The 15276-nt window shown below is 45.1% G+C and overlaps 1 protein-coding gene across 2 annotated transcripts in view; it reads right to left on the bottom strand.

The window, feature by feature from the left end:
* Window positions 1-15276, bottom strand: part of MED15 (mediator complex subunit 15) — a 40232-nt gene that overhangs the window by 6735 nt on the left and 18221 nt on the right. The window contains exons 7-9 of one of the 2 annotated variants that reach the window (XM_054995722.1): window positions 13837-14145; window positions 9780-9899; window positions 4592-4711 (exon numbers count right to left, since the gene is read on the bottom strand). In XM_054995722.1, the coding sequence (XP_054851697.1) occupies window positions 4592-4711; window positions 9780-9899; window positions 13837-14145 (549 nt within the window). The remainder of the gene's footprint in view (window positions 1-4591; window positions 4712-9779; window positions 9900-13836; window positions 14146-15276) is intronic. The other variant, XM_054995723.1, reaches the window with a different exon arrangement.

The following is a 15276-nucleotide window of genomic DNA, read 5'->3' as shown; positions in this document are numbered from 1 at the left end:
TGATCCACGAATGTCGAAAGCAAGAATAATCCTAATTTTGGCCTCCAAATCCCTTCATCTGATACAACAAAACTGTATTCGCTTCTTTAAAGACAAATTTCAACCCTGTTCAATTATCTTCAACAGCATGCTGATGGCACTTGCTGAACCAAGTGGCTGAGATGATCTTCTAGGGGAAAAGCATAATGGCAGAACATACCCTTTCCACATAGAAGGCTTCAGGTTTGATCTCCAGCACCTCAGCCAGCAGTACACAGAAACAACTTGGAAAGTAACACTGCTGCCCTGCATTCAAAGAGTAAGATCTAGGTCCAATAGCACCTTAAAGACCAACCAGATTTCCAACCATGAATTTTCAAGAGTCAAAGCTCTCTTGGCTCTTGAAAGGTCATACCTTGGAAATCTGGTTGGTCTTTAAGGTGCTATTGAACCTAGATCTTGCTCTTCCAACATAATAGAGACTTCTGAGTACAGCCAGAGCTCACAAGTTTGCCTAATGAGACCTATTCTTCCCAACCCCAAATCAGAAGATCTGAGCGTCTAGGAAGAGGGCATGGCATCATACTGGTATAATAAAAGAGAAATTCCTTTACTCTGGAAAATCACCACCTTTAAAGTTGCTTCTGCCTAAGATTTACAACACTTACAAAATCAGAGTCTGAAACACAGCGCAAGAATAATTAGGGGCTCTTTCCTTCCTTGTCTGCTCTCAAGAAAGGAAAGAGCCCCATATTATTTCCTAGCAGTGTTGGTCTGTTTCAGCAAAAACAATCTATTTATACCTTTAAAACAAGTTTTTACTTTAGCATAAACTTTCATGGACTAGAATCCACTTTGTCAAAGAGCCAAAAATGTAGTTAATATTAGGTGAGATGTAATTATGTAAGATTTAAATAAAACCAAGGGTACTATTGAGATCATTCATGACTAATAATTGGCAATTTCACTGTTTTTACTAACGTGTAATACTTGATGTATCACAAACTATTATTAAGTGCTTGGAAAATGATACCAGTCTTCTTAATGTGCTCTAATTCAACAATTTCTCACTGGAGACTCACTTAGAAGTTCTTTTGATGAAAAATAGTGACTTTTGGATCAGTGCCAGTGTTTTCTTGGAAAGCAGAGTGTTCTCCCACTGGTTCCTGAATACTGCCATCCTTAATGTCAGGTTTATGTCCCTTCTTTGCCAAGGGACTGAGCTGTTTGTCACATGTAAAGAGCAGAAGAGGACTGATAACACATGAAGGCATATATCACACTGGAAGGTGAATAAATAGGTAGGCCTCTGACAATCTAGCCTGTGTTACTAGTTCACCCTGTATTTCATGGTCCTCTGACCCTACTGTTTAAGAAGCATCTTTATTTTCTACATAGTGAGGTCCCTCTACCTGAATCTAATGAAGCAGGCTCTAGTAGATGAAAGTTTATGCTAGAATAAAAACTGATTAACCTTTGATGAGTCATAAGACTCTTGACTGTGGCAAGGCAACCCAGCTTTCTTTTTTTTTTCTATTTCACCTGATTCTGAAATGCTCCTTTTAATGTAAGCTATCTTTAGCTGTAATGGATGAGTTCCCCAACTATGTTTACACAAAAGAAGAATTGGTAAAAGCAGAAGTGAACAAGAAAGTGTGTTCATGTGAATTTCTATCCATCTTGTCTATTCGCCCAAATCTTTTGAAAGTGTTCAAGGCAATCCTCTCCCCTTATCTACAGCAACTGAGGAGCATCATCCTTCCCAACTTACAGAAGGCACAAACACTGGCAACATTTCCCACCAGCAAGTTACACAGCCATTGAAATATTAAATTTCCCAAGTCAAACTGTCATACAGAATGGACGGCTAGTTGGCCACTGCTGGTTGGATCTGAGTTGCCTAGAACTCCTTTTTGAAGAATAGAAATCTGCTAATTCAGAGGTGTAAGAATTGGACTTTGCTGTTGCACTACAATTTCCACAAACAAGGGAGTGGATATTCTCTCATTACTTAGGTCCAGCTGATGATATGAGCTGCCCAGGGCCACAAATGTTCATGAATGACCTGGGTGAGTCTGTGCATCCGTTCGCATATCTGGTTGTTATTGGCAAGATCAACAACTGCAATCAGCCAGCAAGACGGCTCTTAGAGGATACCCACTGTGATGATTTTAAGTGTGTGTGTGTGGGGGGGGGAGGTGAAAGAGGGATGAGTGAGTGAAATGATTGGTTGATGACTGAGAGTGTGGGCAGAATGAACTGCAGTTTTTAGTTACTGAGTGGAGAGAAAAGATTCAGTCTGGGCAAAGCAGGAAACCTGTGTGGAAGCCTGAGGGGATTCTCATTCTAGTTCAGTTAAGCAGCCTGTGTGGAAGCCTGAACTGTGTGTCTGTGAAAGAACATTCATTCTATCTGAAGCAGGCAAACTGTGTGTGCCCGAGAAAGAAAATTTATAAAGATCTGTGTGACTGTGCCTACGTAAAGAAATTTTTAAGAACTGAGAACTATCTTTGAAACCATCAAGTTTAAGTACTAGTGTGAAAGCGATACGCTTCTTGTAAAAATAAGTTTATTTTTTTTTGGTTCATCCCAGAGTTTATGCTATTCCTATATCCCATTCCTATCCTCGGTGCCACATAAGCCCATGAAGGAGTCTGACGCTTGGGCACATCCTTAAAGGGGAAATTTAAATTAACTATTTTGGAATATAATTCCTGGTCGCAGGAATCTACCCAGAGGGTGCAAGAAGAGGGTTAAAGGAACAATCTAACTGAAAAAGAAAGGGAGCTGTAACACCCACCTATTTACAATGTTTCTAGTATGATCCAGTAGATGCAATGGTGGGGCAAGCTGTATTTTGAGAAAAATCTCAGCTATAGCCTGAGAACAGTGTCTTAACATATATAGACATCATCCTCAGGCAATATGAAGAGACTTTGCAACTTCTGTTGATGGAAACATTTCCATTATAGATCCCTTTGCCAAATCTTCTTTAGGACTAATCTGGTTGCAGTTGTGACTGTGTCCAGTTTTATTAGCAGACACCACCTAGATTCCCAATGTCAGTAAAACCATGCATTCACTGGCTGAAATTCATGAGATCGCCACTTTCAGCTTCAGTTCTTCCCTTGTAGAAGCTTAAACAGCCACCTACCTCATATTCAGTCCAAAGTCAAAGTGGTAAAGATTGTAAAAAGCTCTCACACTCAAGAGAAGATGGGAGAGAAACAACTCTATGAAATTAGCAACGTTTGCAATTCCCAATGATGCATCTTGGTTCACTGCATTCATGACATGTGACCAGTGCAGGGTTAGTCCTGGCTTTTCTTAGGCTGATGCTATTCAAGTCCAAGCAATTCCTAACAGTATGTAACCACACTGTGTAACGTGTTGGAAAGAAAGAGCACAAAGGGCTTAAGGCAGCAGCATCTCCAGATCAAAGGCAAGAACCAACAGGCTGGTCTCCACTGGAGGAGTGCCTTTGCAAGCAGTTTGGAAGCCACAAGGATAAGGTGTTAGAGCATTTTAAGCAGAGACAATGCATCACAGACTAATTCCTCCTCCCAAAATTTCTTACACAGTGGTATGATGTAGGCAATGCTACATGTGGATGTTAGAGACCTGGGTGAAAATCCACGAACCCCTTGGTTCTTGATTTTGAACAGTCAGTCTTCTCACAATCTAACTCTCACATCCAAATCCATAACAAATATTAAAATCTCTCTATCATGTGAGAGTGACAGGTTCTGACTGTACAGTAAAAGCAGAACAAAAATGATAAAAAGTTAATTTCAACTGTCTTTAGAACCAGCAATTTGACGTTTGTGACTATTGCACAGGTATAATGGGCAAGGTCCTCCTGAGCCCACCAGAAGTACCCTAAAACGAGACAAGGATATGCTACTTGATCAAGACCTGGAAAGACCTGCAGTGGTTCCCTCAAGGGATACAGAAGAATAAACAACAAGGGAGGCTCTGTGCATTAGTAGCATTGACTAGAATAGACCTAGCTGCAGCTGGGCTTAGCAAGCAGGCAGATGCATCACTGAGGTTCTCCGGTGAAAGACTGGAGGAGGAGGAGAGAAGCAGCTGTAATGTACAGTTGGATATGGCACATGGGAGAGAGACGGCAATAGGGTTATCAATTTAAACATCCAGAGGGCCAGGCATCCACTTTCTCTCTAATGGTACTGTCAACAGCGGTTGGCACTGAATACACATCTCTCAAATGACTCTGTAGCCAACTCCTCTCTTACAGTTGGTTCCATGTAGGCACACATCAGCAGCCAAATTAGCAGCTTACATGTATTCCATTCATGTAAGTTGTGTAATACACAAGGCATGAACTTGTTCAGTATCTCTTCTGCAGGAAGGGTGCTGTCTGGAGTTCCATGTTTCCTGGAGATGATCAGGGGGTGGAGAGTACTGCAGGAGTTCCCTATCATATATTACAAAGCTGCTTGACTGGATTGCTTTTATAAGCTGCTAAATGTGCACATCAGTAGTCAAATATAAGCTATGAATCAGCCTCGGACAATGCAGATGGCTGGCGCAACCTCAGTAAACCCTCGCGCAACCCCCAACTGCAATGTGCGTCAGCTTCAGTAAATACCTGAGGCATTTGCTGTCCACCCAAAGGAATGGTGCTTGGAGGCGTGGCAGATACAGCGGTGGTAGGCGGGAACCGTGGTCTTATTTGCATCCCACCTCGGGCCATGGTTGCGGTGATCATCTTGGGAGGACAGAGGGACAGACAAAAGTAATCGCAAAACGAGAAATGCAGCACACTGGCAGGATGAGAAGCACATGCAGCCTCCGAGGAGGTGAAAACCAAGTGAACTAGTCTCAGGACACCAACCCTGACATAATCCTGCTCTGGAAAGACTCATTCTCTGGCTTTGCAAGCTGAGAGCCATCAAACTACCAAGGGCCACTGATAACTGGAATCCAATAGAAGAGACCCGTTTCGAAGCTTCTGTGAGTTTGGCCCACCAACTAGTTAAAGAATTTGATCTGACCTGAATGTTGGCTGCCAGGGCTCTATATTGGATGCCAACATGGAATGTATGGCTCTTGCTCAGCTTCTGCCATCTCCCCAATCACATGGTCCCAGCTGGCATTGGGTCCTATCTAAGGCACAGGCTGGGTCCATTTTTCTCTGAAGGCTCTGTGACACAGATAAGGCCACCACCACCCCACATTCAGACTCGCATACACTGTGATCTAATATAGGATGTAAGCCCCATTATGGCACATGGACAGAAATGTGGCTGAGCCACCAGCTAAGCAGGCCAACATTTCTGAGAGCCACTCCTATTGCCTCATCTCTTTCTGACTCTTAGAATCCTTAGACTAGCCCAGCCATTTGTGGAAATGACAACAGATGCCCTTATTTAGTGCTCCATGTCAATGGATTGAAAAAGCCACAGCAACGTGTCTCAGAGGAGAGAGTCACAGAGCTCGAAGTTGCTAACAATAAAAAAAGTTAGAACACATATCAAGACAGAAAGGAAAGCTACAACTTAAAGAAAGAGCATCAAAATCAGCACAGCTGTTAGTTCATGAACGCACAATGATGTTTCCCCCTCTTGGGCTGGAGCAGTGGGGGATGGTTCCAGACAGGATTTCAAAAGGGAAATGAATGACTGGATTTCAGAGACGAATAGCATGCATGTTAACACACGCACGCACTCAACATGCAAGAGCCACCACAAAATGCACAATACACACACAGCCTTGGCTTCCAAGCAGATATGGATAATGTTACAGAGTGCAGGAATGAAAGGTGCCATCCGAAGCAAAATGTGGTGCAGCAGCAACACAGCCTTGAAGGAAAAGGGGGAAGGGGCACCACTGGCAGAACATGTGCCCCTCCAGGCACAGCCACACAGATGCCAGCATGAGCGCAGAACTTCAAGAATGCAACCGGACCACCTTGGGCCTGTGCCTCTTGCCACACCACACCAAAGGGAAGCCAGCCTGCTGGAGACCCTTCCTCCAACAGCAAGTGAGCCAAAAGCACATTCAACTCCTGCAAAGGCTCTTGAAAAAGAAGCTGCTGCTCAGCACTTTCCTGTTCTGAAACCGTGGCTCAGCAGGTGAGCGCCAGGCTCTCTGGAGGCAGCAGGAGGCAGTGTTGCTTCCACCACTCATTCTGATCTACCAAGAATCCCCTTCAACCAGGACCATCACTTACTCCATTACTGTAGGGAGGTCTAGGGAAAGGAGTTCAAAGGAAACTGCTAGGCAGATGTTGAGAATGGAAGGTCCTGGGAACATGTTCAAGTAGAGAGAGAAAGATATGAGGGAGAAACAGTCTGGATCTCCCTCGCACCACCAGAGCAACAGGCCAAGTCACCAGCCCAGAAATCTCAAGGCCAGCTCCCTTGCTAGAAAGTTTTTGATACCTCATAGAGCAACTCTTCCTCTGGACATCTGAATGCCAAAACAACGTGGTCAGGAAGCTGTTGAATTTGTACAGGGCAGACCTAGGTACAAGTCCCTGAACATGCTGGATGGGGGCCTATATCTCACATTGCTCCTTCTGCCCCACACTCCTAAATCTAAACAATGAAAATAGTAATAGCTAATGTCACAAGGAAGGGGGGGACAGTTGTGAGGATGGTCAAAATAGGGACTGTACAGCCAACTGCCCCATAAAAGCACCACAGGAGTGAGTGACTGGCAATAGCATTTAGCTACAACAGCAGTTTTAAGAAGGTTTAGTGGTTCACGTCCCCTTCATCTGCCCAGCAGCTTCCAAACCGGAGAGAAGGAAGCCAAGAGTTCAAATGGGAAACCAAGTTGAAGGTCAGTCCTCCTGCATGGCAACAGGGCCTTGGTTACCTTTCAAAGGTCTACCACAGCACTGCCAGGAGGATCCCCTGAATTGTTGTGAGGTGAGGCAGCCAGAAACGTTTTTAATCAAGAAAACAAAGATGCATTTTAGTCATTCAGCAGAAAGGAACCACCAATGTCAGATGACGAGGGAGCTGCTGCATTCCAGTTTCACAGGAAGTGAATAACCAAAGTACCTTCTGAAAAACCAACAAGATGCTTCATAGCGAGTTGCTAATAGTTTGGAATGAGAGAGACAAAGACTTCTTCTTTAGGACAAAGCTTAAAATCACAAAATTCAAAAAACGTGGGTTTTTTTCTCCCATTTCTCCCAGCTAAAAAGGCTTTTTACTCAGATAGGACGACTGCATGGTAGGGAGGGGATCTCAGATGATCCGCTAATGAGTCAGGAACCACAGACCTCACCTCTATGTTGTATTGGATTTCTACTAATGCCAAGTCTTTGTGAACTTGCATTTATTTACCCTATGGCACTGTTTATGGAAATGTTTCTGATACTGACTGTACTAATCTCACACTGTGTAATTTCCCTTGAGTCTCTGTGAGAAAGGCGGACTATTAAAATAAATAATAACTGGCTCAATTATAAAAACTATTACCACCTACATACCTTGAAAAAAGAATATGTAGGACTAACCTGGATTCCAGTTGGCAACCACTGATCTGTCTCACCAGGGATTCCCTTTATAACATGGATTGCATCTCCTCTGCTGGTTTGAGAGGCCAATCCTACATTAGTACAGCAGGACCTGCCACAGTAACAGGTCTAACTTCTACTGACAAGGACATGACTGTCCCTCTGAAGTGGCTGGATCCCTTTCTTGCCAGAATTGTGAGTGCCAGCCAGAGAGACTCCTCTTAATTGCAAGAACTTCCTACTCTGGACCAAAGCTCAGTGTCTCTTGGACTATGTCAGCCCTTACACTGCCTGACCGCCAAAGAACATATTTGGCTTAGATTTACAGAACTCAGTCTAGCAGTGAAAGAGATGAGTGTACAAAGGGAAAAGGGGACTGTCAGTACCCCAATAAAGGCCAACAATTGTGTTTTCCATTATACCAGATGCCATGCAACAGCTGTACAAGTAGAAAATAGTGATATTGTGACTTCTGGAACACAGAAGGACGAGCGAGATACCCAGAAAGCAACAGAGGCTGCCTTTTCCTTTGTGATGGTTTCTAAACCATCAGGATTTAGAAAGGTTCACACTCAGAGACTGAAACGGCCAGGAAAGATGTGCTGAAGACTCGGAGACCAACTCAGAGAGTAGGTCTTCTGGGCCCAGCCTGTAAGCCCTTGGACTTGCCACTATGGTGGGGGGGGGGACTTAGCTTGCCACTATGCCACTATGGGGGGGTCTTAGCTACATCCTGCCTTCTTACAGACTATTTATATACTTGTAGGCAGGCAACCAGAGCTCCCCACCATCCTGCCCCACCCCACTGCTGCAAGTCCGTTACACCACCTCTTCGGCCATTTGTAAAATGGCCATTGTACAAGCAAGAGGGACAGATACAAAGACTTGTTCGGCTCTTCTCAGCCCACACTAGTTCTTCTCCTTCTCTAAATGGAAGCTCTGTAACTAGATAGCTGCTGAAGATCAGTGCCACGATCCAAGTATCTAAAGTTCTGAATCATGTGTGAGATAGAAGAGGGAGAATTTGAGGACTAGAAGGGGGAAGAAGTGTGCTAGAGCTGACACAAACTGCATCAGACTGAAAAGGCCCAGAACTAGGCAACGAACAGAAGGCATTTCAAGTGGTGCCCTGCCTCCCATCACAGCCATGAGTTCATGAGCTTCACCACCCCCGGCTCTTTGGCTTAACTTCCCCAGCACTCTTCAAAGAGGTCAACTCCCCACTTTATCTTCCCCAAACTGGTTCCTTCTTGCTGCTACCTGGATCCTCGTCTTTTTTTATACCACTGCCAGCAGAAGAGAGACAGCCAGAGTGCTGTCAGCAGCAAAGGAGTTGCCCAGCTGCTGGCTTTGTGGCATGTTGGAATAGAGTGGGTAGAATCTGCCTTTAGAAAAGCTTGCACTAAAGTGCACTGCGGATTTATCATTTACAAGCCAGAGAAGACTTTCTTGTTCAATGTTGGCTGGAAAACTAATTCCTTTCCTGAATTTACGTCACATCAAAAGGATGAAGCCTGCTAACAGCAGCAAACTAAAATGGATGGTAAGGTTTTGGCTGGCTTGCAGATTTGTTCTGAAAGAGAAGGAACTGCTGCCTGGAGTATGGGCCATGTTAGGCCACGCTCTGCCACCAAAACAGATGCTACAACTTTGTACTGCTTCACAACCATTCCTAACCACCATCTGCAAAGTGCTTCACAAACCAGGTTGTTGGGTTTAGCAAAGAACAGTTGGAGATCTAAATCTGAGGACTTTGCCCTTCCCACCCTGGTATCCTTTCCAGGATTGAATCAGATTTCAGGTTATTCGTCATATGGCCCTGCAGCTGCAAACTTCTGCACAGGCAAGAATCTTCCCTTAACTCTTTCTCATCCAACTAAGGCAGCTTCTTAAAATTCACATTACTCAGAACAAAGGACAGAGAGCCCATAAAGGGACATTCAGGACATTCAGGACATTCAAGGCTCCTGTGGGGGAAATGCATTGTGTTTGCACAAAAAGAAAATAAATGAAAACAACTGGGAGCCTTCAAACGCTCCAGAAGCCACCAGAAATCCCCAGGAGTTCCATCAGCAGCCTGGTTCCACCAGGAAGTCACTTCCAGGTGCATGGCCACATCTCTTCGGTTGACCTTACCCCGACATGCACAGAAGGCCACAGGAATTCCTGCCTCCAACACAAGGCAAAGAAGACTGCAGAGAAAAAGAGGCCTTCATCTGAAAGCCACCTGGAAACTCTCTCATGCTATCTTGGCATGCAAACTACCACTAGCCTGGGCCTTTGGGCTCAGGGGTGTGTGACTTACCTGTCCTGATGCTCCCATTTGAGCAGCCTGGGCTTGAGCAGCTGCCTGCTGCTGTTGTTGCTGCTGCTGCTGTTGCTGCTGCTGTTGCTGCTGCTGCTGTTGCTGCTGCAGAGTTCTTACCTTGAGTAACAAAACAAAGCACCAAGTTCTGCAGAACTGTGCGTGAAGGAAAGTTAACCACCCGAAGCTTTCTTGCTTCTTGGAAAACCCACTGGCTGTAGCCATCTGTGACCCTTGAACCTAACAAGTGCCTCATACAATGGACAGGTTAACTGATTCAGCCAGCCGTGCACTGTTTGCTCCAACTGGAAGTGGTCCTCCAGGGTTTCAGATCGAGAACTAATACTCCAGCCTTGCTTGCTACACAAGATCCTTTGAACTGGAGAAGCTTATTAACAGCATGCAATTTGATGCGCCCAGCTATTTTAAGCCCAACTATGAGGAACCTAGTGCAGAACTAGGATCTGGAATAGTGGACTAAAGAATGGAAATATTAAAACTGATTGCTTGCCTGATGGAAGTCCAAAGCCATGATCTAAATATGGAATGGCAGCCATGCTTAATGGTGAAGCCCTGCCTTCTACAGAGGGGCAGTATCAGGCGATGTGGTCAGACACTTGGGTACAGCTGCCATTCTGCAAGGTATCCTAAGCCAGACGGCCACAGTTCATTGGTATGTCAATGATATCATCTGCCTACTTTGTCACATTTACAAACACCTTAAATACCCAAACCAAGGAAGCTATGCTTAGTTTGCTACGTTTGCACTCTGAAATTATTTCCCATAAACACTGAAGCCCTGAACTTAAAGCCTTGATGTACAGCTTTGGAGGTTATAAGAGCTGAAAAACTCAGGGAGGGGAAATCATATTTTATGTGGTTTTCTGTTGAAGAGTGCAACTTCCTGTTAAGCAGGAAGTTCTATTTATGTTTCCTTAATCAGTGAAGTTACAAGATAATGTGAATGGGGCTATTTTTGAAACTGCTTGGAAAATTTATTTATTATTGAACTTATAGTCCACTCTCCCTGCCAAGCAGGCTCAGATCAGATCTCATCAATTTAAAAGACATAAGAAACAAAAACCAGTAACACAAAAGGAGCAAATACAATTTCACAAGTCCACCTTCAGCAACACACATGGCACAAACCCATATATGGTCATTTTGGGTCCACGGGGGCCTGGTGACAGTCAGCGGATGAAAAAAAGCAAAGGCCAGGTAGGGGACATGCCCCCCAAGCAGGAGGCTGAATAGGAGACTCGCTTACCTCAACCACCAAAGGCCTTGTGGAACATCTCTGTCTTACAGGCCTGTTGGAATGACAGTAGGTCCCACTGGGCCCGAGTTGTCACAGACAGTTCCACCAGGCTGGGGCCAGGGCTGAAAAGGCCCAGGCCCTGGTCGAGGCAAGGCAGACCTTCTTGAGGCCAGGGACCACCAGTAAATGTTTATCTGCTGAACAGAGTGCCCTCCGGAGAGTATAGGGTAAGAGGTGGTCCTGCAGATATGCTGGTCCTAGTCCACTAAGGGCTTTAAAGGTCAAAACCAAAACCTTGAACCTGATCCAGAATTCCACTAGGAGCCAACGCAGCTGGTGCAGGACAGGTGTGACGTGCGGCCAGAATGGAGTCCCAGTTAAAATATGCACTGCTGCATTCTGGACCAGTTGTAACTTCGGAGCAGGCCCAAGGGCAGCCCAGCATGGAGCAAGTTATAGTAGTCCAACCTGGAGGTGACCATTGCATGGACCACTGTCACCAGGTCACAGGACAAAAGACAGGGGACAAGTTGCCTGATATGGTGGAGATAGTAAAACTCCAATCTGCCAACCGCCGTGATCTGGGCCTCCATCAATAAGGAGGCATCCAAGACTCCTTAGTTCCAAAGCAGGCACAAGCAGTGCCCCATTGAGGCACAGGAACTGGATCCCTGAACCCGACAGCACCCAACCTAGGTACAGGACCTCTGTCTTCATTGGATTCAACTTCAGTCTGCTCTGCTTTAGCCATCCAGTCACAGCCTCCAAGGCCCTGGTCAGATCATCTGGAGTGGTATCAGGCTGGCTGTCCATCAACAGATAAAGTTGAGTGTCATCAGCATATTGATGACAACCTAAGCTGAAACTCCACACCAGCTGGGCAAGGGGATGGATGTAGATGTTAAATAACATTGGGGAGACGATCTCTCTCTGAGGGACGCCACACGCCAATGGGTGGCATGACGACAACTTCTTCCCCAGCGGCACCTTCTGTCCCTGACTGTGGAGAAAAGAGACTAGCCACTGTAAGGCAGTCCTACAAATCCCCACATCAGCAAGGCGGGCAGTCAAGAGCTCGTGACTGACCATGTCAAATGCTGCAGTAAGATCCAACAAAACTAGCAGCAACAACCCGCCTCGATCCAGATGCCTGCAGAGATCATCTGTGAGGGCGACCAGTGCTGTCTCCGTTCCATGGCCAGGGCGGAAACCAGACTGAAATGGATCCAGGATCAAGGAACCCTTCAGGAATACCTGCAGCTATTCCACCACCACCTGCTCAATCACCTTATCCAGAACCGGAGGTTCAAAACCCAGCAGTAATTGACCAGGTCAGTGAGGTCCAAAAATGGTTTCTTCAAGAGCACCACCGCTTCCTTCAATGTTCTATGAAAAACCTTGGAACTCAAGGAGAGGTTAACAATGGCTTCCAAAGGAGCCCAAAGCCCATCAGTGCTGGCTTTCACCAGCCATGATGGGCATGGGTCCAAGGGGCAGGTGGTGGGTCTCACTCCTCGCAGGATCCTGTAAACCTCATCCTGGGAGAGCAGACTGAATTGATCTAACACAGATTCAGAAGATGGCCAAGGGGCCTCCAGTTTCCTTACTGTATCAACCATGGCCGGCAGGTTGTAACACAGAGACAAGATTTTGCCTGCAAAATAGCTCCCAAAAGCCTCACAGCTGATTTCCGAATTAGCAATCTGAAGATCTCTCTGCAAGAGGGAGACCAACCGAACTATTTGAAACAATTTTGTCAGGCATGAGTTTGCAGATGCAATGGAATTGGCATAGAACTCCTTCACTGATTTCACTGGTACTTCATAGGCTTTCATAAACATCCTATAAAGTTGTTCTTGCCTCCTCGCCTCAATCTTTCCTCCACACCCGCTCAAGCCGACTTAGCTCTCATTTTATCCGCTGCAGCTCCTCAGAGTATCAAGAAGCCAACCAGGCACAGAGGTGAAGAGGGTGATGCGTGTGTGTGTGATTTTGTCAATGGCTTTGGAGAGATAGACATGCCAGGCCTCCACCAGCCCATCCAATGAATCACCAGGGGACATCTGGTCCCGCAGAGCATTCTTGAAACCAACTGAATCCCTGCCTATGATCACTGTGGAAGAAGGAATAGGGATGACAATGATTTGGGGAGGCTGTATCCGATGTAGGAAGAAAAACCCTTCAGAAACTGTCTTCCTTGCTACAAATGTGTCTATTGCCTATCCAACAAGTATTGTAAGAAGACATCATTTCAGAAATATATGAAGAGAAATTCATGTAAAAGTTAGGGATGAAAACCCTTTTGGATTTTGTGTTCTTTGCCTCCCTCATTCTAATCAATTGGCATTTTAGATACAACATTTTAAGGAATCTCTGCAACCACAAGGATTAAGAAATTTTTAGTAAAGATAAAGGAGGGCAGGCTTTGCACAGAAGAATGGAAACAATGCCAAGCTGCAAAGTGACACAGAGGTAATCAGTAAGCACCACTGCACACACGGCAGCTGAACTGAAAAGCTCATACTGGTATTGGCTGTAGTTGGAACTGCTTAATACCACTCATCCACCTAGCCCAGAATGGTCTATTCCGACTGACAGCTGCTCTCCAAGATCTCTGGCAGAACACAGTCTTCTGCAGTTCTGCTGCTGAATACAGCACCTGCCTGCTCTGTCACTAAGCCTTGAGCACTCTTGCCATGGAGACCCTATTGAGTAGAAAGGTGACACACAAATGTTTTAAATAAAGAAGTAAGCTACAGCTGGCCCTCCGCTGGCCATGGCTTTAGCTTTAGCACTTACCTGTATGACTTTTAACTGCTGGGGTGTTAATGTTAGAGGCATGACCTGACTAGGAATCTGCCCTGGGACTGTCTGTGCCTGAGACACCATTGGCTGTGGTGGAAGCTGAGACAGCTGAGCTTGTGCCACTTGCTGCTGCGGCTGCTGCATTTGTTGCATCTGCTGCTGCATAGCCTGCTGTGTCAAGGGAGGCTGCTGCTGCTGCTGCTGCTGCTGCTGCTGCTGCTGCTGCTGGGCCTGGATAGCCTGAGCTTGCTGCTGCATCTGCTGCATTTGAGCAATTCGCTGTAGTTGATGCTGCTGCTGCATCTTAAAAATCGGAAATGTTTGATGGACACAAGAGTTTTAAGAGTCACGGCCATCTTTCTAACCTGTTCAACAAAGGTTCATGATCTTCTAGTCCCCCTCCCCTCCCAAAAGGCCACTTTCAAGGAACTCCAATAACTGAGTCTCCATCTGCTCTTCCTGTCTTCTTAAAACAGAAAGCGGCAGAGAGAATCAGCTCCAGTAAGCATGCAAACAAACCATTCAACGATGATACTTATTCTTTCTTAAAGGATGCGGTGCTGCATCCTCCTCAGTTTAACTCTTCCTTATCATATCTCAATCACATTTGCTAGTGCAGTGATTAAAAATTTATGTTCCATATCACTATCTTCCTCCCTGGCAGGAAGCAAGCTCAGGACTACATTCACCAGCAGAGCTGGTAGTTTATTATGATTGTGCCAACAAAAGAGAGATGATTACCTAAAACTGAAAAAAGAAGCTAGGAAATTACAGGCCACTTAGCATAAAACTTGTTCCAAATAGGGAAAATAGTGGGAAACACATTATTAAAGACAGAAGAACAAGCCTTGCTGAGCAAGAATTAGCATGGCTTCTAGAAAAAGAATTCTTATCTCAACAACTTTTTGGTGTTCACTGACAGTGTAAGCATGTGGGTATGGGTGATCTGATAGTCATGCTATACTTCGGACTTCAAAGTTTTTGACAAAATCGCTCACTAAAGGCACCTTAGTAGACTTAGAAGTAACAGGACAAGATAACAGGTCTTATTAATAACTGGACTAATAATCAGATTACTAATTGGTTGAAAATAGCAAATGATATAGGTGAATGGAAGCTTTTAATATAGAAAGGGAACAGAGGACTCTAGATGATCTGTATGGGACTAGTGCTATTTAAAACTAATTCATAAATTACTTGGAATCAGAGAAATTCTGGATAACATTAAGTTATTCAGGATAGTGGAAATACACAGGGACTGCAAAGCAGTCTAAGAAGATCTTTTCAAACAGGGTCAATGAGCAACAACACGCAAATGAGTTTCAAAGGGAGCAACACACATTGAGGCAAATGAATTTCAAAGGGATGTGACATACATCGGGGCAAAAAATCCTACCTTCATATATACTGTGATGGGGTCTAAACTGGTATTAA

This window comes from Eublepharis macularius, chromosome 13, assembly GCF_028583425.1.
Source record: "Eublepharis macularius isolate TG4126 chromosome 13, MPM_Emac_v1.0, whole genome shotgun sequence".
NCBI classification, from domain to species: Eukaryota; Metazoa; Chordata; class Lepidosauria; order Squamata; family Eublepharidae; genus Eublepharis; species Eublepharis macularius.
Note: the sequence above shows the minus strand (reverse complement) of the source record. Positions and strands in the feature narration are given on the sequence as shown.